Raw genomic sequence first — 22,165 nt, 5'->3', positions numbered from 1 at the left:
TCCATGAACTGCCTGGACATGGAAGTGGTGATCTCTAAGGTTGGAATGGCATGCAAGGAACAGTCTTGGAGTTAGAAACTTGATCATTGAGTGGGGCAGGTTGCATCTCTATGTGGAGGTAAGAAGAAAGCCAGTATCATAGGCAGAACACAGACTCAAAGAAAGATGAGCAGTGAGCCCTGTGAGGAAGAGAAGACCTGATAAAGCGGGTGAGGTGGTCTCTATCTATAGGCAGGAAATGATGAAACAGGAAATAGTTGAAATTTTGCATTCTTAGAGAAACAATGAAATAGTCCAGCCCAGAAGTAACACGTGTCAACTCTGTTCACAACTCATTGACCAGACCAGTCACTTGGCCCTACCCAACCACAGGAGGCCAGGAAGCGCATGTGCCCAGAAAGAGGGGCTGGGCATACTTAGCGAACAGCAGTAATGACTTCCTCTTGTCAAAATGCCAACTCCAGGTCCTTCCTCAGGAGATCCTTGGCATCTGCATTTTAAATAGGCCTCCTCAGGTGAATCTCATGCAGGGGAACAGGGTGGAATCCCTGGACCACAATGTAAGGAACATTGACTTAGCATCACTTTAGTATAGGCAGGTGATCAAGAGAATGGTGACAGATCTGGACAGTTCTTAGAGCTCAGATGTCGGGCCACGTGTGAGTCACCTCAAGTTGTTATCAAAGAGGATCACAGATGCCAGGACATTGAAGCCCAGAGGGCTGGACTGAAGTTCCTCAAATGCCCAGGCATGAGAGTACTGTTGGAGCTGTGTCTGAGACAGGGCAGACCCTCAGCTGTGCAGGCATTAGCAGTGGAAGAGGGATATGGAGCTGGCTCTAGGAAATGATTCTGGGATGTGATCGAAAGTTGATATTTGTATTAGCAGAAACTCATTGGCCAATATAACATATTTTATTGTATAATTGCTGTTTTCTTCCCTCTGTTATTTTCTCTTTTCTCTCCCCTCCTCCTTCCCTTCCTCTGCTACCCATTCTCCCCCTTCTCCCCCATTATTTTTTCTATTCTTTCTTTCTTATTTTTATTTTCAACTTTCCCCTCCAATTTTTCTCTTTCCCAATATTTCCTTTTCATATCTCCCTTCTTCTCCCTCTTCCTCTCCCATCAATTATTCTCCCTCCTTCTCCCTCTTTCTTCCTCTCCCTTGGCACCCCTCTCCCCATTCTCTCTCCAGGTATTATGCCATCTGCTGCCAGCCTTTGGTCTATAGGAACAAGATGACCCCTCTGCGCATCGCGTTAATGCTGGGAGGCTGCTGGGTCATCCCCATGTTTATCTCTTTTCTTCCTATAATGCAAGGCTGGAACAACATTGGCATAATTGATTTGGTGAGTAGACCCCATGCAGATCCCACTGGCCGATTCCCTTTGTTTGCTTGGGATTCTACATAAACAAACAGTATCAAGTTGGGTGGATATTCTGAGAAAGATTCTGACAGTGGTCTGCGCCATGACAAGAATAACAACAACAAAAAAGCAAGCTAGCATTTTTGAATGCTTACTGTATGCCATAAAGTATGTGAAATACTTTACCTATACGCCTGATAGCATCCTTTGCTGATCTCATTTAGATGAGAAAAGTCAGACTCAGAAAGGTGAAGTAACAGGCCCACTAATATGTCTACTAAATAGCAGAACAGGTGTCTGAAGCTTAGCATTCTGACTCCAGTGCCCCGAGAGGTCTTCATCCTATTTCATGCTGGCAGTCTTTGAGGCTTTCAGTGATCCACAGAAAACCTGTCATGTGAGTCGAAGCTTTTGGAGAGCAACGAGAGCCCTGGACAGGAGTTGAGAGCTGAACCCCAAGTCAGCGCTCTCACTGACCCACTTCCTTCAAGGCTGTGATCCACTGGTCCCCAGTGGAGAATAGTGTCTTCCAGGGTTTAGAGGAATAACATGATGGCACACGTGTCAGGCATTTACCAACCCCAGTCTAGGTGGTCTTTGAGAGTCATCCAGCTCTGACATACTATCTTTGCAATACTAAATTTGTGACTAAAAGCTATGGTCTGGATTCATTACCAGGGGTATACATTCCCTAAGGAAGCAGTCAGGTTGTCACTGTAAAGTTGATCCCAGGACCATCTCATGGTAGGAAGGGGAATGGAGAGGAGAGATTGAGAGCAAGCTCTGGCCAACAGAACCAGTTAGAATAGGAGCTGCCCCTTCTTCTCTTCACCCCATTTCTAGCCCCTAATCTTGCCTTGTTCTTTGTCCAGGAAGGAATATCCAAACCAAGGCTGGGCGAGGATTTGCATGTGGTATGTCAGAACAAGAGTTCCCAGGGCTTCTGAGAGCAATGCTGGGGACAGAGGAGTGGAGAAGTAAAAGGGGACCCATACAAGGGAGACTGTATGGATATTTTCTTGAATTCTATCCCTCTTCTTTCAAACTTTCAGTTTTACTATTCTTGGGAAGAAATGAAATTCAAGTTTCCAACAACCAATATAATAATGGCCAACAAATGAACACTTCTTGTGCACCGAGCCCCATGTTAATAGTGTCCCTATTCTTATGAACCTCACTGAGGCCCCACAACAAGGCTATGTATATCCTATTATTATCTTCAGGAAATGAGGATTGGAGAGGTGAAGTTATTAGCTAAAGTTACATTGGTTGAGAGGGGTGGTCACTATATCTAAGCCCAAGCTTACTGGGAACCAGTGTATGTGCTCCTCCTGTCTGTACTAACTTACTCCTTAATGGATAAAACCTGTGGAAGCATAAGCTTTTGTGCATCAGAACTTTTAATAAGGGCACAGTCATATGTAGACTTTTAAGGGAAATAACCTAGGGGATTTTTGCCCATTTATGAGTGAGGCATCCCCTATTTACTTTGTGGAACTGAAGGTGTGGCATCTCAGTGTCAACATGCCTAGTATTTGCTCCATGATGTTGTGACTGCATTTTATAGCTTTCCACTCATTCGCACATTGAATCTGCCCAGAGAAAAGCTAGCAGAACCCATGTGTTCACAATACATATACAGTTGATGTTCGTTATTTGCAGTAATTATTTGCCACAGACACTGAATTAGCAAATACTAAATCTTTGCTCCTTGGAGAAATACAAGGTTAGTTTTCTCCAAGTCTCTGGTCACAATATTTTCACCAACCAATCAATATATAATATATGCTGCATGTAAGAGAGGCCCATGAAATATAAGATGACAGAAACATTGAAAATAAAATAATGGAAAAATATTGTATACAAACACTAACCAAAAGAAAGCTGGTATAACTATACTGTTATCAGTGATAAAATAATTTTAAGGCAAGTTAAATTATTTGAGATAAAATGAGATATTTCATAATCATAAAATGTCAATTCAATAGAAAGATATACTATAACCCTATAATAGACTATAGGACAAGATACTAAGTCACACAAGTAATAACATCTGTGTGTTGTATATATTTTTTATTCCTATCTTCATTTATGTGTAATATTCACACTGGATGCAGGCTGGCCTCAGGTACAGAAGTGTCATTTTGTTACACAGCTCTCTTTAGCCAAGGGCTCTTCCCAGAGAAGGCTGATAATTAAGAGCTCAGCCTGCAGAATTCATAATTGGGAGTAAAGACCTTCAGTCCTGCAAAAGGGATCTAGTGTACCACAGCATCCAATGCAAGTGAGGAATGCAATGCAATCAATGTAATTCACTGTATTAGGGAAAACCCACATGATCATCTCATTGTTGCAAAAAATGCACTGACAAAATTCAATATCCATTTATGACTTGTTAAAATTCATAAAATTCAACTTTCTCAATCAAATAAAAAGCATTTACAAAAAACTTAAAGGTATCACACTTAATAGTAAAATATCGATAGCTCCCTTCCAAAAACTAGGAATGTAAAAGTGGTGTCCACTCTTACCACTTTTATTCAGAATTTTACTGGAGGACTTGTCAAGTTTAATAATGCAAGAAAAGATGTTATTAATAATAGGAAGGAAGAACGGAAATTGTCATTAGTTACAGATCACATGAGTGTGCATGGAGAAAACCCAAAAGAATCTAGAGATGAGATATTAGTAATTCATTAAACAAAGTTGTTGGCTACATAGTCAATATACAAAAAAAAATCATTGAATTCTACCTCCTGGCAACAAATAATTAGGGTTTATAATTTTAACATGGTACCATTTGCAATAGGATAAAAAGTCAAATACTCAGGAACAAACCTAACAAAAGATGCACAGGACATTTACACAAAACATATTAAATAATACTAAAATGAAATTTTAAAGACTTCCATAAAGGGCAAGGATTATCATGTTTGTGAATGGGAAGACTTAACATCGTAGAGATATCCGTTTTCCTCAATCATTCTGTTTTAACTCCAATTGAAATCCTTAAAGATATTTATAGAAGTTGATAAGCTAATGATCAATTTCATATGGGGATTGTTGAGATTATAAGAACAGCCAACACAGTCTTGAAGAAGATGAGTCACAGTTTGAAGACTTTTACTACCAAATCTACTGTGTGCAAGCATACAAGACGGGAGGACAGGCAGGGCTCCACTATTGGCTGGGTAGATAGAATGAAGAGTGATTTTTGTCCCTATTTTATTTCTACTCTTTACTGGGGTTTCAGCCCCTCTTGGATAAATAAGTCCTCTGAGCCCTGGGATCTGGTCATATTCTTTCTCTACCATCAGGGTTGTAGGTTTATTTTTTTAAAAAAGAAGAAAGCTGTGCTGATAAACCTTTTCTTTCCTTTTTCCTTAATTCATTTATTCTTTCCTCTCTTTCCTTCCCTGTTCCCCTCCCCTTCTTTCTACCTTCATATTCTCCTTTTCTCTTCTTTTTCCTCCTTTTTCTTTTCTTACAATTTTCCTCATTCCCCTCCTACTTTTTCCCCTTCACTTTTTTCTTCCCTTTCTCTCTCCCTCCACCTCTCAGATAGAAAAAAGGAAGTTCCCTCAGAACTCTAACTCCACGTACTGTATCTTCATGGTCAACAAGCCCTACGCCATCACTTGTTCCGTGGTAGCCTTCTACATCCCGTTTCTCCTCATGGTGCTGGCCTATTACCGCATCTATGTCACAGCCAAGGAGCACGCCCACCAGATCCAGATGTTACAACGGGCAGGAGCCCCCTCGGAGGGCAGGCCCCAGCCGACAGACCAGCATAGCACTCATCGCATGAGGACAGAGACCAAAGCAGCCAAGACCCTGTGCATCATCATGGGTTGCTTCTGCCTCTGCTGGGCCCCATTCTTTGTCACCAATATTGTGGATCCGTTCGTAGACTACACGGTCCCTGGGCAGGTGTGGACAGCTTTCCTCTGGCTCGGCTATATCAATTCTGGATTGAACCCCTTCCTCTACGCTTTCTTGAATAAGTCTTTTCGACGTGCCTTTCTCATCATCCTCTGCTGTGATGATGAGCGTTACCGAAGACCTTCCATTCTGGGCCAGACTGTCCCCTGTTCAACCACAACCATTAATGGGTCCACACACGTGCTAAGGTGAGTGCTTAGGGGCTTGATAGGTTTGGCTTATTTGTGTGAGTCAGAAAACTGGGTCACAGTCCAGTTTTCATTTTCCAGACAGGTTATTCTTGAAAACCTGTGCAGTGTTTGCAAAGATGAAAGAAAATCTACCATCTGGTCATGGAATAGAGTATTGGGTAAGGGGAGATTGACCTACATTTATATCCATTCTTCATAGTTCTGTGACCTTGGGCAAGTCATTTAACCATTCTGAACCTTAATTTCGTTTTTGTAAAATTGAGATTATAACTACGATATCTACATTACAGGGTTTTTGTGAGGATCACATTAGCTAATGTATGGAGAGCACCTGGTACAGAGCCTGACATCTAGTAAGCACTTAGTAAATACCATCTACTATTATTTATAGGTAGCATTTTAGGGTAGTGGTAAAAAGCATAAGTTTTAAGGAAAAATAGACTTTATTTTGACTCTCAGTGCCATGACTAACCATTTATATAATCTCTCTTGGTTTTACATTTTTCAAGTATAGAAAAAAGTGGGAAGAATGATAATGTCCATCTCACAGGGCTCTTGTAACAATTGGAGATTGTATTCACATAGTCTGACAAGTAGTAAACACTCATAATATTACTATGATATTATTAATATTAGAAGTAGGCATGATAACATATTGCCTGATACCCTAAGAGGACCATAAAATAACATGATAAACTAAAATAAATAGAATAATAAATATGCAACAATAATACCACGTGATAAATGTTATAACGGATATGGACTGCTGGAGTGGGGATATGAGTAAGAAAGAAGCTGATTTGGCTTAAGGCAGCAGTTCTCAACCTGTGGGTCGTGAAATTACAGTTATGAAGTAGCAACAAAAATAATTTTATGTTGGGGGTCACAACATGAGGAACTGTATTTAAAAGGCCAGAAGGTTGAGAACCACTGGCTTAAGGGAATCTGGGAAGGCTTCATAGAACAGCATTTTATAAGAAGCTGAGACTTGGATTGAGATCAAGGAAGCCATCCCAGGGAGAGAACAGGACCAAGAAGGAACTGGAACATGGACATGTTTTACCCAAGATCACCTTGGTTGATGGCGGTGAGAGGGACTTTGGAGTTGAATGTTCTGTGGTTTGTCCTGCTGCCTCTTTCCAAACCCTGAGAATTTTCTGGGCACCCAGGCCTGGAGTTGTTCTCAGCTGTGAAAAGACACGTGTGTGATCAGTGTGTTCATCCCGTAGCCACGATGCACTGTCAAGGACATTTTCTTTCTTTGCCCCGAGGTGCGCAGGAATTTCTAAAGAGCAGTCCCTTCATTGAGAGAAGCATTTACTGTTTCCAATGGTGACGATAATCAGCTGTTCTGGCAGCTGAAAATGGAGGCATTTTGATTTGCATGTGGAAGAAACGAAGTGCAACTAGGGATTGCGATGAAATATAAACACCTTGCCTCAGGGGCTGCTCAGAAGCCTGCATTCAGTTGTCTGCCACCAGCCTGGGCAGACGTGTAGCTAAAGCCTGGTATGTGTCCCGATTCCAGCTGGTGGAAGGGCCTCCAAGGCTACTCCTCGAGGCTGACATTCGTAATAATTATGCCTTAGCGAGTGTCATGGAAAGGCTCCAACTATAAAGTAAAATGTGTGTGCAGGAGCTTCTGTGTGGGTGCCAGATCGTTTTTAGCTATTTGAGCTCGCAGTTAGTTGCCTGAGCACAGGCTGTCGACAGCTTACAGAGTGTGCTTCAGCAGTGCGTGTACTAAGCCAGCTGTTTAGAACTTGGGTGGCCTTTCCCATAGAAACAGTCATAGAAAGAGTTTGGGGGTTTCTAGCGCAGCCCAAGAAACCCTACTTTACAGTCCTTAATATGTATGGTTTTGTCCCGGCTGCCTCTGGAAATCTGCCATGTGATTATAAAGCAGAGACAGCAGTTTAGAGGTGGCTTGTGGATACATTATTCCCACCTTAGTCCTTGCATTTATTTCTTCATGGTCATGAAGAGTGCAGGAGGGGGTTCTGAGATACGTTTCTGTGGGGCTGGGAATCTTCTAAGAGTGGGGGCAGTCTATCCCAAGAGAAGACTGTTTGAAACCTGAATTCGCTCGAGTGTAAACCTTGCAAAAACAGGAATTCCTGCCTGTTTAATTCGCTGCTACATACCACATACCCAATCTGTTGTCTGATGTATATAGAAACTTGAACTCTTGCTGACTAAATTAACAAATCATACAATTAATTCTACAGGGCAATTGTATTAACACAACTTAAGAAAAATTTACATTTTTCTTAAAAATCCCCACACATGGGGACATCAACAAATTCAGATGAATCAAGGGAATATCAAACCTAAACAATCAAAGTAAATCAACTTTTATCTTTCTATTCCCTCGCCTTTATTTTTGTTGGCATTTGTACTGCTTTAGACTATATAATTCCTTATTTAACTTCTATAACACCAAATGTTCCTAAGGGTAGAAACCATGGTTTTATTTATGTACCATATACCTATGAAACAGTAGATGATAAAATGATCGATACATTTTTGCTGATGAAATATCTTCATGATTGTCTTCAGACTAACGAAAGACTAAAACACTCAAAATTGAGAATTATCTGTGGGTGTTTTTACCGTTTTATTTTTCCCGAGACTTTAAAAACTATAGAGGACTTAGTCTGCAATCCAGGAATCACACTGGGGAGAGCCAGGTCATGACAACCTGGAGTTGAATGTTCCATGATTAGTCCTGATGCCTCTTTCCAAGCCCTAAGAATGGGGAGAGCCAGATTGTGAAATTGTGGGGCCGTTTTTCTTTTCTTGAGAGAACGGGATTTGACTTTTCCAGGTTGAATTGAAAACAGGCCAGCCTGACCTTAGTGGTTTAGAATAATAGGTCTCCCATGCTCGGTGCTATCCTTGGGCCCTTGGACTTACATTAACATTTTACCATTAAACAAGCAGATGGGTAGCCAATGAGATAAAATATGCTTTTGCAAGACATTCTTAGAGGACTTTGATCACTCAGATTGTACTAACGTACACAGTAGTAGGCAGTTGTGCTTGGTTGTTTTCTATTGAATATATGTCGTCTTTGTGCTATCCAGCCCACAGTCAAAATGGAAGTGAAGAGCCCTGTCTGGTGTGGCTCAGTTGGTTGGGTGTCATCCTGTGCACTGAAAGTTGCCTGTATGATTCCTGGTCGGGGCACATGCCCAGGTTGCGGGCCACAGTCCTCAGTAGGGAGCGTGTAGGAGGCAGCTGATTGATGTTTTATTCTCCTATTGATATTTCTCTCTTTGCCTCTCCATTCCTCTTTCTCTAAAAATCACTAAAATTTTTTTTTAAAAAAATAGAAGTAAAGATAACATTTGGTTGGCTGATTAAATAGTTTGTCTAGATATATAGTTTACATAGCCTTTTAAAAGGTTTCTAAACATGAATTATTGTTATATAAATGTTTCTTAGGGGAGTGTTAATTTGTGTGCACACATATATTAGAAAGAGGCATAATGCCAGCATCTGGGCAGTGGATTCTAAGAGGTTCATCTTGTGTGTGTACTGATCCTTAGTGAATTTGGAGCCAGGTTCTCTCTATTTGTCACATGCTTAACATGGCCCTACAGCTGTTTTCCTCATCCACCAATCTCTGTCTTGTCATATAGGAGTCACTTTACCCATTCTAGGAAACGCACATAAAGCATAATGCAGAGAAGAGTGGAGATAACCTAATGAGGAAACATTGGTTGTGCTTCTAATCAAGTTGGAAATAAGACAAGGATGCCTTGTCCCCTGTACTGTTCAACATTGTACGTGCAAAATCCAAATGACAGAAAAGAAGAAATATGAGGTATAAAAATTGGGGAAAAGGAGTAAATTTACCGTTATTTTAAAAATATGTGATCATCTACCAGTAAAATCCTCTGTAAACTGTGAAAACTGAGATATTTCACAAGGAAGCCCAGACGTTGTTAGATACTAGACTACATTCCAGAAATAACCAACTAGAATGAGAATTAGGAAAGACACTACCATCCACAGAAGCAATCAAGTTACTTGAAAATGTAAAAGAAAGATGTGAGACCTTCATTGAAGGAAATTTTAAAACTTTCCTGAAGGAGAAGAGCAGAGGCTTAGTAAGGGTTCACTCTGAACCCAGAGGAGATTGCTATAAATTCCAGATTTTCTTTTGAAGTTACAGGAAACTCATCAGAAGTCCAGGTTTGCAGATACTGGAACTTGATTTATTAGGTTCTGAGCTTAAATTCACGGTAACTGTGTACTGAGCATCCAACATGAGAATAGAATGAGCTCACAGCCAAGGAAAGAGACTCATAAGCAAATAGTCACAGCACAGTGGACATCACTGGAGTTGTGCACAGGTTTAACAGGAGCTGTAGGGATCGCTAATCCCCACTTCTATTCCTGCAATAAGAGAATATTACTACTTGATGAGTCTGCTCAATGGTTAGGCAGCTCTAGAGATTAAAAGTCTTCTTTATATTGAGTTGATGTCTCCATCGCTATGACTTCTACTAATGGCTGTAGTTCTGTCTTGAGCAAGAGAAAACCAAGCTACATCTTTTTTATTGAAATGACCTTTCTGTATATTTCAGTGATATGTCCCTTATGAGGCTTTTCTTTTACAGTGTGAGTATCCCAATTTCTTCCGTTACTCTCCATACAACATTGTTGAAGGTTTGGAGAACATGCTCATGTCCCCTTACTGATAGCCTTCATTTTTATTTTTCTTGATCATTTTTTCTTTACAGTATGATCAGCAGACCACTCACATTAGAATCACCTGGGAACTTAGTGAAAACAGAGAATCTTGGGCCCATTCACTGAATTGGAACAGGTTTGGGAAAATGACATTGTTGCCAGCATGGCTCTTATGTATATTAAACTTTGAGAACCACAATTTTAGAATTTCATGAATCAGAACAGTCCAGTGTATACTAGCATTGATTGTGCTTCAAGGTTAAGACACATTTTATAATTCTTACATCCTTTTAGACTCTCTTAAAGGGTAATGATTTTTATCTGACGTTAACTAGTAAAATATGAGAGAACATTTCTTCAGAAGCTTGCCTTACTCAGTCATTCTTCAAGTCTTCAGGCCAAGTAAGTCTCCTCATTTGGGAGGCATAGTGTGACCATATAGATTATGACTACATTCACATGGATGACATACACATGGTGATAGGAACAAGTCATATTGATTTCATTCTGGGGTTCTTTGTCCGTTAGAATGCCAAGGATCTTGCCAATCTTGTTCCCTGCTGTATCCTCAGAACCTAATAAAGTACCAGGAACATTGTAAGGCTTGACACGGGGACGGAGGAATGATTCCGTCCCTTCTCCCCCGACCTAGCTTTTCTTCTGTTTTACTGTCTATGAAGATTAGTCCAGATGATCCAAGGCAGAGTAGGGACTAGGGTGCTCATGGTGACCTTACAGATTTTCTCTACCTGAAATCCATTGAGGATTCCAGTTTTGGCTTCTTGGGTAAATAACCCCTATCCTGCCTATCTCACTACCTCATTGTGAAAATCAAAGCAGATAATGGATGTGAAATTGCTTTGCTAAATGCAAAGTTCTGTCCTCATGGGAGAGATAATTATGTTACAAGAACAGACTATTTATAAGTTAGGTAACACAAGCAAGGATTACATGCAAAGTTTAGCTTGGGGGATAGGTTTCTCTCATGCCAGGCTTGTATCTCTTCCCTGGTTTCCCAAGCTTAGACCCTGCTCAGACCTAGGACACTCACCCAATTCCCAAGAAGGCCGAGAACTTCTGCAAGCACTTCCCAGAGAACTTGTTGTCTGTCAAACTTGGCCCTTGGCTACCATCCTTCATCACCCACCTGATAAATAGGTTTTTCATTGACTTGGAGATCCCTAGAGCTATGCTGTGCAATAGGCCAACCACTAACTACATTCTAAGTGCCCAGTAGCCACATTGAGTAGCTGCTGGGCTAGAGAGCACAAATGTGTAATAGTTCTATCATCATAAAAAGTTCTCTTGGACAAAAGCTCTAGATGTAGCTGAGCCTTCTTTTGGAAGAAGGCAATCTGTGCTGTTCCTTGGGCTTAGTAACTCTTATCAACCCAAGCTCAATAATAAATGAACCAATTCTAGCAGATATGCTATGTAAGCCTTTGACATTTTGGTGCACAAGATTAGTATATTCAGACTTATATATGGAATCGGTAGAGGAGGAAATATGAGGATAGAGAAAAATTGCAAGTGAGAAAGAAGCAAAGAGAATGACATTCCCACAGGGGGAAAAAACAGCAGGAGAAAAAAAAATTATTCCTGATGATCACTCCTGTTATTTTCTTTATAAATAACAATGACTAGAATTTATAGTTGTATTTATTTTTTTGTTTTCTTGTTTATTAACAGTCTCCCCAGTCAGACTGTCAATAATGAGGGCGGGTAACATGTTCATTTTATTCCCCAAAGTTTCCCCAGGGTGTAGTACATTGTTCAGTGAATATATTTGTTGAGTGAATGAATAAATGCTTTTACTAGACCTTATTGTAGACGGTGTATACTCAAATAAGTTTTCACCACTTTTTAAAATATTTATTAATTCCATAACTGTAGAGTCATTTTTTTCTCTGTGAAACCACTTGCCACCTTCTAATCTCAACATACCAGAACGCCCCCTTTAAGTAGAGTTTTTCACACCATGGATTGGAAGGTTACCCATGGATGAGGAAATAATTTAGGTTTGATTGACTTTGGATCTTGAGAGGGTTCTGCTAATGTTGGAAAGTTGTTTGACATTTAAGAGCCCCTTTTTATGGCCTTTACCTTGAACTTTGGAGATTACAAATGGATTCAACATTTACCTCATTGTATTGAGCCAAAGCAGACTTAATCTGGATGAATCAAAGATGAATGAGGATGACCTTGCCCTGTCTCTCCCAACCTCCCTCGGGGCTGGCGACATAATTTTCAGGCCCAGTGAAAAATGAAAATGCAAGGCCTTATTGGTCAAAGGGCAGGGAGAAAATGCCATTAAAGTATTAAAATGAAAAGCCTTTTTCTTTCATCTGCAGTCTTTCTCTCAACCTTCATGGTGTATTCACCTTTTCTTTAGTGAAAAAAATATATATATATAATATAATTTTCAATTTTTAGCATAAAATTTATCATTTATCTTTATATTGTACAATGGCCATTTTAAGTGCCATTACAAATAAGAGCATTAGACTTGGGAGTCACTAAAATTCCACAAAATTGTATTTTGTAGTGCAGACATGCTTATGTATTTTGTTTTTATCAGACAGTGCAAAAGACTAACAGGTTTTTTTTATTTCACTTCTTGATACACACACATTCAACTGTCTAACTTCAGCTACAGATGATAGAAGGACTTAAAGTGAAAGGAACCATGGTTTGTCCTCATATCCTATTTTCAGCATAAGTGCTTGGCTAATACAGGGAAGCAACATGAGTCCAAAAAGGCTTGATAAGGCTCCTTGGTGGTTCCTGTTTCTTGGAACAACATTGCTTTCTTTCTACATTTGGCAAGTTCTGGTTAAAATGGAAAATGTGGCCTCTCAGGGCTGTCAGCATTCCCAGTTACTAAGTCATAGAACTGTTGATATGAAATATGACCACAATTCTGGTGGACCCCTGGAATTTAGCAAGACTCAATGTGAATATATGGTAAGCATGTTATAGAAGATGCCAACAGAGAGTGATGGGAAAGAGGAAAACTTTTCATAGTTATAATGTGTTTATTTTGTGGGGGGGTTTTTTGTTTGTTTGTTTTGTGGGGGTTTTTTTGTTTGAGTCTTGCTAAACTCTGTGCATAGTGGGTCTCCCAGAATTCTGTGCTCCTGAGGCATCACAAATGTGATTGGGTGGCAAGGAACTGCAGTGCACACATGTACTGGGCCATCTCTGCTCACATGCACTCTCCATGGGCCCTTCAGCCTTCACAAGTTCATAGATAGAGTTATGAAAAATTTCAGGATCGTGACAAGCAGAGCATTAAACCAAGCTCTGGGTCCCTGTGTGATTGCACTAGTCTCACTACCCTGAAGCTGGTCCTCTCGCCTGTCCTGCTCCAATCCCAACCTCCCAGAAAAAGGTGGCTCCTGTGGCAATCACACCAGGACAGTAATGAGAATAACAACCTCAGGAGAGCTCCATGTGCCTCACCAAATATAACTGGAAAAGTTAGTGCTGTTTGCAGAATGTACCTGCAAAAGTTTGGTGATCAGGTGGCTTAAGCTGCCCTCTGGTATGCCCACTTCTGGGCCAAACTGCGGAGGCTTAAACATTACCCCCTCCACTGAGACATAGTGTCAAGAAAAGTCCTGTCTCTGACTTAGAGGAGGTGAACTTGGTATGTTATCGAAGGGACAGCCCACCAGGTATAACCTAATGGTCGTAGGTGCTAGAGTCTGGCACGCCTGGGTTACTGTCCTGACATCTGTCACTTACTATTGATAAATGTTGGGTCTCTCTTTACTCATCTATAAAATGGGGATAAAATTAGAACCTATCTCCTAGGGCAGTAGTCGGCAAACTCATTAGTCAACAGAGCCAAATATCAACAGTACAACGATTGAAATTTCTTTTGAGAGCCAAATTTTTTAAACTTAAACTATATAGGTAGGTACATTGTTATTAACTTAATTAGGGTACTCCTAAGGCTTAGGAAGACCCACACTCAACAGGCCAAAGAGCCGCATGTGGCTCGCGAGCCACAGTTTGCCGACCACTGTCCTAGGGCTTTTGTTAACAGTAAATATGATACAACATATGTGCATAACTGAGCCAAGCTCCTGTTACCCAGCAAGCACTCAATGAATGGAAGCTGATACAATTGCTGTTATTATGATTGTATATATAGTATCACTGCTATCTTGGTTAAACAACCTTATCTAGTTATTTTCTCAGCTTCCTGATAAGCATTTCTTAAGAAAGGAGTCAGTGGAAATCTCTGTGTTCTACTCACTGCTCTTTAAACAAGGAATGCAGCGCTCCCTCTGCTAGAAGAAAAGTCAGAAATGAATTAAATTAACTTACTCACACTGTGTATAAATAATTGTTTAAGTAACATGAGACAAGACTTGTTTCCTGGGTACATCATGCCCTGTGCTGAACAGTTGAGACTATTATTTTGAATATGTCTTATGGCTTTTAAATTAGGCATTTCTTTGATCCAACATAAAGACATGCTAACCATGTCCAACAAGTTGGGTATAGTCTGTGTGCATATATTCCTCCTTTGGTTCTGCATGTGCACCTGTTGTTGGGGTGTTAGGGTTCTGTGTAGCAGCCCTCTGAGACTGGTGCCCACAGTAGAGAGGGGACAGTGCATGGCACCCTGTAGGGCAAGTCCGCAAACAACACTCAGCTCAGAGATGCCCAAGGTGGTTTACCTGAGGTCCAGAATTGAGACAGTGTGGTGTGGTGCTCTGACCCTCGACCTTGGCTGCACACTAGCGCCACCCGGGAGCTCTTAAGTAACACCTGAGCCTGGGTTCTACTTGTAGAGATTCTATTTTAATCGGTCTGGGTGGGGACCAAAAATGCGTATGTGTTAGGACCTCTGATGGGCAGCAGGATTGAGAACCACTCGTGCCATGGAAATAGCAAGAAGCCTGTCTCTCATCTCTTCCATCACCTCATAGTCATCATCTCTCTGCACCAATAAATTGAGGAAATTGAAGTAGAAAATGCTTCAAGTGTAGGCCTAGCTCCATGTGTTAAACTACTGAGATAGTATGGGTTTAAAGCAGTAATTAATTCTCTCTTTCTCTCTCTCTCAATGATTTATTTCCAAAATAGCTCAATATTTTTTAAAAAAAATTTAAGATTTGTTTTTCAATAACACTTGACAAACTTAGTTTCAGGTGTACAACATAGTGCTTAGACATTTTTATATCTTATGAAGTGATAAATCAATTACCCATCTGACACCATACATAGTTATTAGAATATGAATGACTATATTCCCTGTGTTCTCAATCGGGGACTGTTCTGTTTACCAGGGCACATTTTGCAGTGTCTGGAGGCATTTTTGGTTTTCACAATCGGTGGATGCTACTGGCATCCGGCGATAGAGGTCAGGTAAGCTGCTAAACATCTGACAATGCGTAGTACAGTGCCCCCCCCTCCAACAAAATAATGCTGAGGTTGAAGAACCCTGCTTGAAACTACTCCTCTGGGCTTCGCAACAAAGAACCTCCTCCCCTCTGCCAGGGCACAGCAGGAGAGGTCTTCTGGCAATGCCAGGAGGAGCAGATGCTTTTATCGGCCCACTGCCGTGCAGCCCAGCGCCATGTGGGCCCTCTTCATCTCCATCCATTCCCAAGACAACATAAGGGAAACAACACTGTTGAAGGCCATTGGTGTTTCTAGGGGGAAGGGCCCTGCATTTGTGTGGTTAGAGTGCAGGCAGTAACCTTGCAGAGAAGCCCTTCCCACAGGCAGGCTCTATGAGCATGTTCCCTTACAGCGTGTACTTGGCAGGGACACAGCCCTCCCAATTTAGTCAGAGCAGCTGTTCAGGAAGGAATCGCCTCCAAAGCACACTGAGAGCCACCAGAAAACCACGCCCCGTGTAAACGAGGTGTAGTCCGCAGTGGAATGCTGCAGGTCCCTGGCCCATAGCAGGTGTCAACAAACTGGAGTGTGTTCAGAAGAGGGTAAACACCCTGATTTCTTGGTGGAATTCATGACAGATGAAGAACAATGTAATAAGCACTGTTTTTCTGTATGCGAGGGCTGTTATGGGAAAGAGGGACCTGGCTTGTTCAGCATGGAGCCAAGGGAGAGAGGTAGGATCAAAGGATAGAAGGTTCAAGAACACGTATTTTAATTTGGGACACAGTGCGCATTTTAGTGCACAACTGCCTTACTAGGGAATTCCTAATAAAGGAGGAGGAAAGTGGCAGGTGACCACCCTGCAATTAGACGGGTAGCTGACCATCAGTCACTGCAAACCTTGATCATTAGCGTCACTGAGGAAGGGCTGGGAGACTGAAGATGTTCTCAGACCCTTCCTTTGTGACTGTGTTACAGAACCGCCAGAGTCCTCCCACAGCGCAGTGCAACACAAGGGAGTAACACCCACTTCAGCCTGCCTCACGTTTTGTTTGGTGGAAGCCAGAGACCTGGAAAGATTACAGTGGGAACAGGCATGTCAGAGGCGATACGGTCAATGTCAGGGGCCGTTCTTTTCTGCTTTATGATTCTTCTGGCAACCTGGCTGGCGGGGAATTTAGAGAAATCTAAGGCAGAACTACATCCTGGGCTCTATAGGTGCTCAGTGCTACACGGCTGACTTGATGCCCGAGATTCCACTGGAGGAAAATATTGTCATATCCACCCATCAGGATATGTGTCTATTGTTGGAGGCCTTCATATGAATGGAATTACTGTTTAAAGATTTGTAGGGTGAAGGAACCCTGGGCTGGGATTAAAGAGACATGCCCTCAATCTGGTTTTCATGTTCTTCCTTTTTCATGGAGAGATTTAGGGCCAGGACTTCAGGCTCTGAAAACGCCAAGGCAGGATGCCAGTGTAGGAGGAAGCACAGGGCTTGGTGTTTGCTGGACTTCAATTTGACTTTAGGCCCTGCCACTTCGAAGCTGTGTGGTCCCGGGCAAGTTTCTTGACCTCTCAGTGCCTCGGTTTCTTCCCGTGCCAAATGGAAGTGGAAGTGGTTCTAGCCTCATGAGACTGTTGTGAGGGTCATGTGAGATACTATACATACAGAGCCTGGAACGCAAAGTTATTGATACCTTGTGCTCTCGTTACCCTCTTCATCATCTTTTTGGGCAGCATGTCAGGAACACAGGCTAGTGGGACAGGCTCCTGCTTCTGGAACACCGGTCCATTGTCAGCACAGGGTCTGAAGGGAAATGTTTTGGTGTCAAAATCGCTATCATTTACATCCTCCTGATAAGGGACAGGTTAGTTCCTGAGCAGTGAGTTCAGAGGGGAAGGAAACGTACTTTAGTTGCAAGGATAGAGGAACCGTGGAGAAGGAGCAGTGCGGGACATTCCAGCTGCTGTCCTCGTAACAGCGCTGGGAAGCCAGCTTCCACCCCTGTGTGAGGAAACCCAATGAGAGGCTTCTGGTTATATAAACAAACCAACGGAGGGGCTCTATTCAACCAAAGAGCTAAGAACTTACTTTCCACAAAAAGATTCTAGGACAGTCTTTTCTCATTTCCGTGCCCATTGCAGGTTATTTTTAACAAGATTCTTCGAAATATTTCACACTTAGAATTGTTCTTAGAGAGCCTTTTATTCTCTAAGAAATGGGTGAATCTATATTTTTATAAGCCTAACAAATATATATGGTGCCTGCTTATGTTCCTGTTATCCTTTTTAGACTTTTACTTCCTTTGCTGGCTGGGATAATACAGTTTTTTCCTCTGTGAACTAGCATTGCCTGCTTTAAGTTTCTGACTTTGGAGAAAGGAGTATGTGTGTGTGAACACATACACACAAATATATATGTATTTACATATGTTCATACATATGTATACACATATGTGCATGTATGTGATTGTCAAGTAAAATAATCAGGAATTATTTGGTTTTAGAATTTCTGGTCTAGTCATCACTATCTTTACCTTCATCATCATCATCTTAGAATCTACAATTTACTAAGCACTGGCTCATATACCAGGCATTGATCTAAGAGCATTGCATGCGTCATCCTGTTGAGCAGGTGTTATTATTCTCGTCTTACTAATGAGGAAACTGAGACTCAGAGAGATCAAGTACCTTGGGCAGAGTCCTGTAGTTAGTGAGTGGTAAGGCCAAGATTCTAATGCATGTTCATCTAGTTCCAAAACCTTGCTGTTAACCATGAAACTATGCCCCTTGCTAGTTATCTGAAAACTCTTGAAAGAATACAAAACGTTTGCTTCTCAGGCACAGGAAGGACTTGAGAAGTGATCGATCGGCTCAAATATCCCAGCCAGTGCAGTTATCTCTTCTACCACTTACCTGGGAGGGAGCTGCTGTCCCTCTTCCCAGTGAGGGGCAGCTCCTCATTATTATCCAGAGCAAGGCATTCCGTTGTTTGAACAGCCATAGCTGTTGCAAAAGTTGGTCAGATTTTACTTCCCTGTATATTAGCATCATTAAAGTTTAGCGTTTTATAGCTGGAGACGACGACAGAGCTCCAGCAATCCAGTGGTTTTTAAACAGTTTTCTTCTGGTGTGGAAATCTTTTGTTCCAATAGACTCTTCCTTGGACCTGTGAACAATAAAACTACAACTGCTTTGATCAAAACAGATCTTCATATGGGGTGGGGGGGGTCACAAAATCATGACCACTGACCCCATCCCACCAATGTTTCGTGTAGCCTTTCCAAGAAGTTGTTAAAGTCTGATGAGGGGATGATGGCTGTTTGCAGCTGGTCACACCCCCTTCAGGGTGGGGGTCCCCACTGGGGTGCCTGGCCAGCCTGGATGAGGGGATGATGGCTGTTTGCAGCTGGTCACACCCCCTTCAGGGTGGGGGTCCCCACTGGGGTGCCTGGCCAGCCTGGATGAGGGGATGATGGCTGTTTGCAGCTGGTCACACCCCCTTCAGGGTGGGGGTCCCCACTGGGGTGCCTGGCCAGCCTGGATGAGGGGATGATGGCTGTTTGCAGCTGGTCACACCCCCTTCAGGGTGGGGGTCCCCACTGGGGTGCCTGGCCAGCCTGGATGAGGGGATGATGGCTGTTTGCAGCTGGTCACACCCCCTTCAGGGTGGGGGTCCCCACTGGGGTGCCTGGCCAGCCTGGATGAGGGGATGATGGCTGTTTGCAGCTGGTCACACCCCCTTCAGGGTGGGGGTCCCCACTGGGGTGCCTGGCCAGCCTGGATGAGGGGATGATGGCTGTTTGCAGCTGGTCACACCCCCTTCAGGGTGGGGGTCCCCACTGGGGTGCCTGGCCAGCCTGGATGAGGGGATGATGGCTGTTTGCAGCTGGTCACACCCCCTTCAGGGTGGGGGTCCCCACTGGGGTGCCTGGCCAGCCTGGATGAGGGGATGATGGCTGTTTGCAGCTGGTCACACCCCCTTCAGGGTGGGGGTCCCCACTGGGGTGCCTGGCCAGCCTGGATGAGGGGATGATGGCTGTTTGCAGCTGGTCACACCCCCTTCAGGGTGGGGGTCCCCACTGGGGTGCCTGGCCAGCCTGGATGAGGGGATGATGGCTGTTTGCAGCTGGTCACACCCCCTTCAGGGTGGGGGTCCCCACTGGGGTGCCTGGCCAGCCTGGATGAGGGGATGATGGCTGTTTGCAGCTGGTCACACCCCCTTCAGGGTGGGGGTCCCCACTGGGGTGCCTGGCCAGCCTGGATGAGGGGATGATGGCTGTTTGCAGCTGGTCACACCCCCTTCAGGGTGGGGGTCCCCACTGGGGTGCCTGGCCAGCCTGGATGAGGGGATGATGGCTGTTTGCAGCTGGTCACACCCCCTTCAGGGTGGGGGTCCCCACTGGGGTGCCTGGCCAGCCTGGATGAGGGGATGATGGCTGTTTGCAGCTGGTCACACCCCCTTCAGGGTGGGGGTCCCCACTGGGGTGCCTGGCCAGCCTGGATGAGGGGATGATGGCTGTTTGCAGCTGGTCACACCCCCTTCAGGGTGGGGGTCCCCACTGGGGTGCCTGGCCAGCCTGGATGAGGGGATGATGGCTGTTTGCAGCTGGTCACACCCCCTTCAGGGTGGGGGTCCCCACTGGGGTGCCTGGCCAGCCTGGATGAGGGGATGATGGCTGTTTGCAGCTGGTCACACCCCCTTCAGGGTGGGGGTCCCCACTGGGGTGCCTGGCCAGCCTGGATGAGGGGATGATGGCTGTTTGCAGCTGGTCACACCCCCTTCAGGGTGGGGGTCCCCACTGGGGTGCCTGGCCAGCCTGGATGAGGGGATGATGGCTGTTTGCAGCTGGTCACACCCCCTTCAGGGTGGGGGTCCCCACTGGGGTGCCTGGCCAGCCTGGATGAGGGGATGATGGCTGTTTGCAGCTGGTCACACCCCCTTCAGGGTGGGGGTCCCCACTGGGGTGCCTGGCCAGCCTGGATGAGGGGATGATGGCTGTTTGCAGCTGGTCACACCCCCTTCAGGGTGGGGGTCCCCACTGGGGTGCCTGGCCAGCCTGGATGAGGGGATGATGGCTGTTTGCAGCTGGTCACACCCCCTTCAGGGTGGGGGTCCCCACTGGGGTGCCTGGCCAGCCTGGATGAGGGGATGATGGCTGTTTGCAGCTGGTCACACCCCCTTCAGGGTGGGGGTCCCCACTGGGGTGCCTGGCCAGCCTGGATGAGGGGATGATGGCTGTTTGCAGCTGGTCACACCCCCTTCAGGGTGGGGGTCCCCACTGGGGTGCCTGGCCAGCCTGGATGAGGGGATGATGGCTGTTTGCAGCTGGTCACACACCCTTCAGGGTGGGGGTCCCCACTGGGGTGCCTGGCCAGCCTGGATGAGGGGATGATGGCTGTTTGCAGCTGGTCACACACCCTTCAGGGTGGGGGTCCCCACTGGGGTGCCTGGCCAGCCTGGATGAGGGGATGATGGCTGTTTGCAGCTGGTCACACACCCTTCAGGGTGGGGGTCCCCACTGGGGTGCCTGGCCAGCCTGGATGAGGGGATGATGGCTGTTTGCAGCTGGTCACACACCCTTCAGGGTGGGGGTCCCCACTGGGGTGCCTGGCCAGCCTGGATGAGGGGATGATGGCTGTTTGCAGCTGGTCACACACCCTTCAGGGTGGGGGTCCCCACTGGGGTGCCTGGCCAGCCTGGATGAGGGGATGATGGCTGTTTGCAGCTGGTCACACACCCTTCAGGGTGGGGGTCCCCACTGGGGTGCCTGGCCAGTCTGGGTGAGGGGCTGAGGGCTGCTTTCAGGCTGGCGGTTGTTGACTGAAGCTCCCCACCGCTCCTTTTTTTTCTCTTTTTTTTATTTTATTCTGGGCCCGCTTTAGCTTTGGCTCTAGCTGTGAGGCTTCCGCTGCTGAAAGCTGGTATCTGGTTTGTTTGCCGTTCTATAATCGAAACAATGTATAACTTCAGCTCTGAGATCCCGGCAGGCTGAAAGCTGGTTTCTGGGCTTTTGTTTAGCTTCTACATTTGCAACATAGTACATAGTTGCTTAGAGTTGCAACTCAGAGGCGGCAAGTCAGGCTTGGAACGTTGGAGTCTGCAATCACTGGAGCAAGCGAGCCTCCCTGCTCGCTTCCAGCTGCCTGGCTGCCGGCCGCCATCTTGGCTGACAGTTAATTTGCATAAGGATATGCTGATTAGCCAATGGGAAGGGTAGCGGTCGTACGCCAATTACCATGTTTCTCTTTTATTAGTGTAGATAACCTAAATAGACCACTAAACAGACAAGAATATTGAACCCAAAAGGCTTCAATCTTGCTGGTAAAGATCAGAATCCAAGCCTCAGGATTTCTAACCCTAAATCTCACTTATTCGTTCATCTATTACCTTTTTATTACGTGCTGAGTATGGTCCATGCACTGTTCTAGGCAGCGGGGATTCAGCAGGGCTCTCGACAGGCAAGATTCCTGCCATTAAAGAGTACATCGTAGAGATTTTACCATCTCCCTTTTTTTTGATGGTTCAAGGCCTGCTTTTGGATTCCGTTACCCACCCCCCAAACACACACACCACACACACACACACACACACACACACAC

The 22,165-nt window shown here is 44.4% G+C and overlaps 1 protein-coding gene across 1 annotated transcript in view; it reads left to right on the top strand.

Annotated features, from left to right (window-relative positions):
• HTR4 (5-hydroxytryptamine (serotonin) receptor 4, G protein-coupled) overlaps positions 1–22,165 on the top strand; it is a 166,335-nt gene that overhangs the window by 132,859 nt on the left and 11,311 nt on the right. Inside the window, exons 10-12 of the mRNA XM_014543063.1 lie at positions 1,196–1,349; positions 2,240–2,281; positions 4,929–5,497. Coding sequence (XP_014398549.1) covers positions 1,196–1,349; positions 2,240–2,281; positions 4,929–5,497 — 765 coding nt within the window. The remainder of the gene's footprint in view (positions 1–1,195; positions 1,350–2,239; positions 2,282–4,928; positions 5,498–22,165) is intronic.

The sequence above is a fragment of the Myotis brandtii genome, unplaced genomic scaffold (assembly GCF_000412655.1).
Source record: "Myotis brandtii unplaced genomic scaffold, ASM41265v1 scaffold32, whole genome shotgun sequence".
In the NCBI taxonomy this organism is placed as follows: domain Eukaryota; kingdom Metazoa; phylum Chordata; class Mammalia; order Chiroptera; family Vespertilionidae; genus Myotis; species Myotis brandtii.
This window is presented reverse-complemented; position numbering and strand designations above follow the sequence as displayed.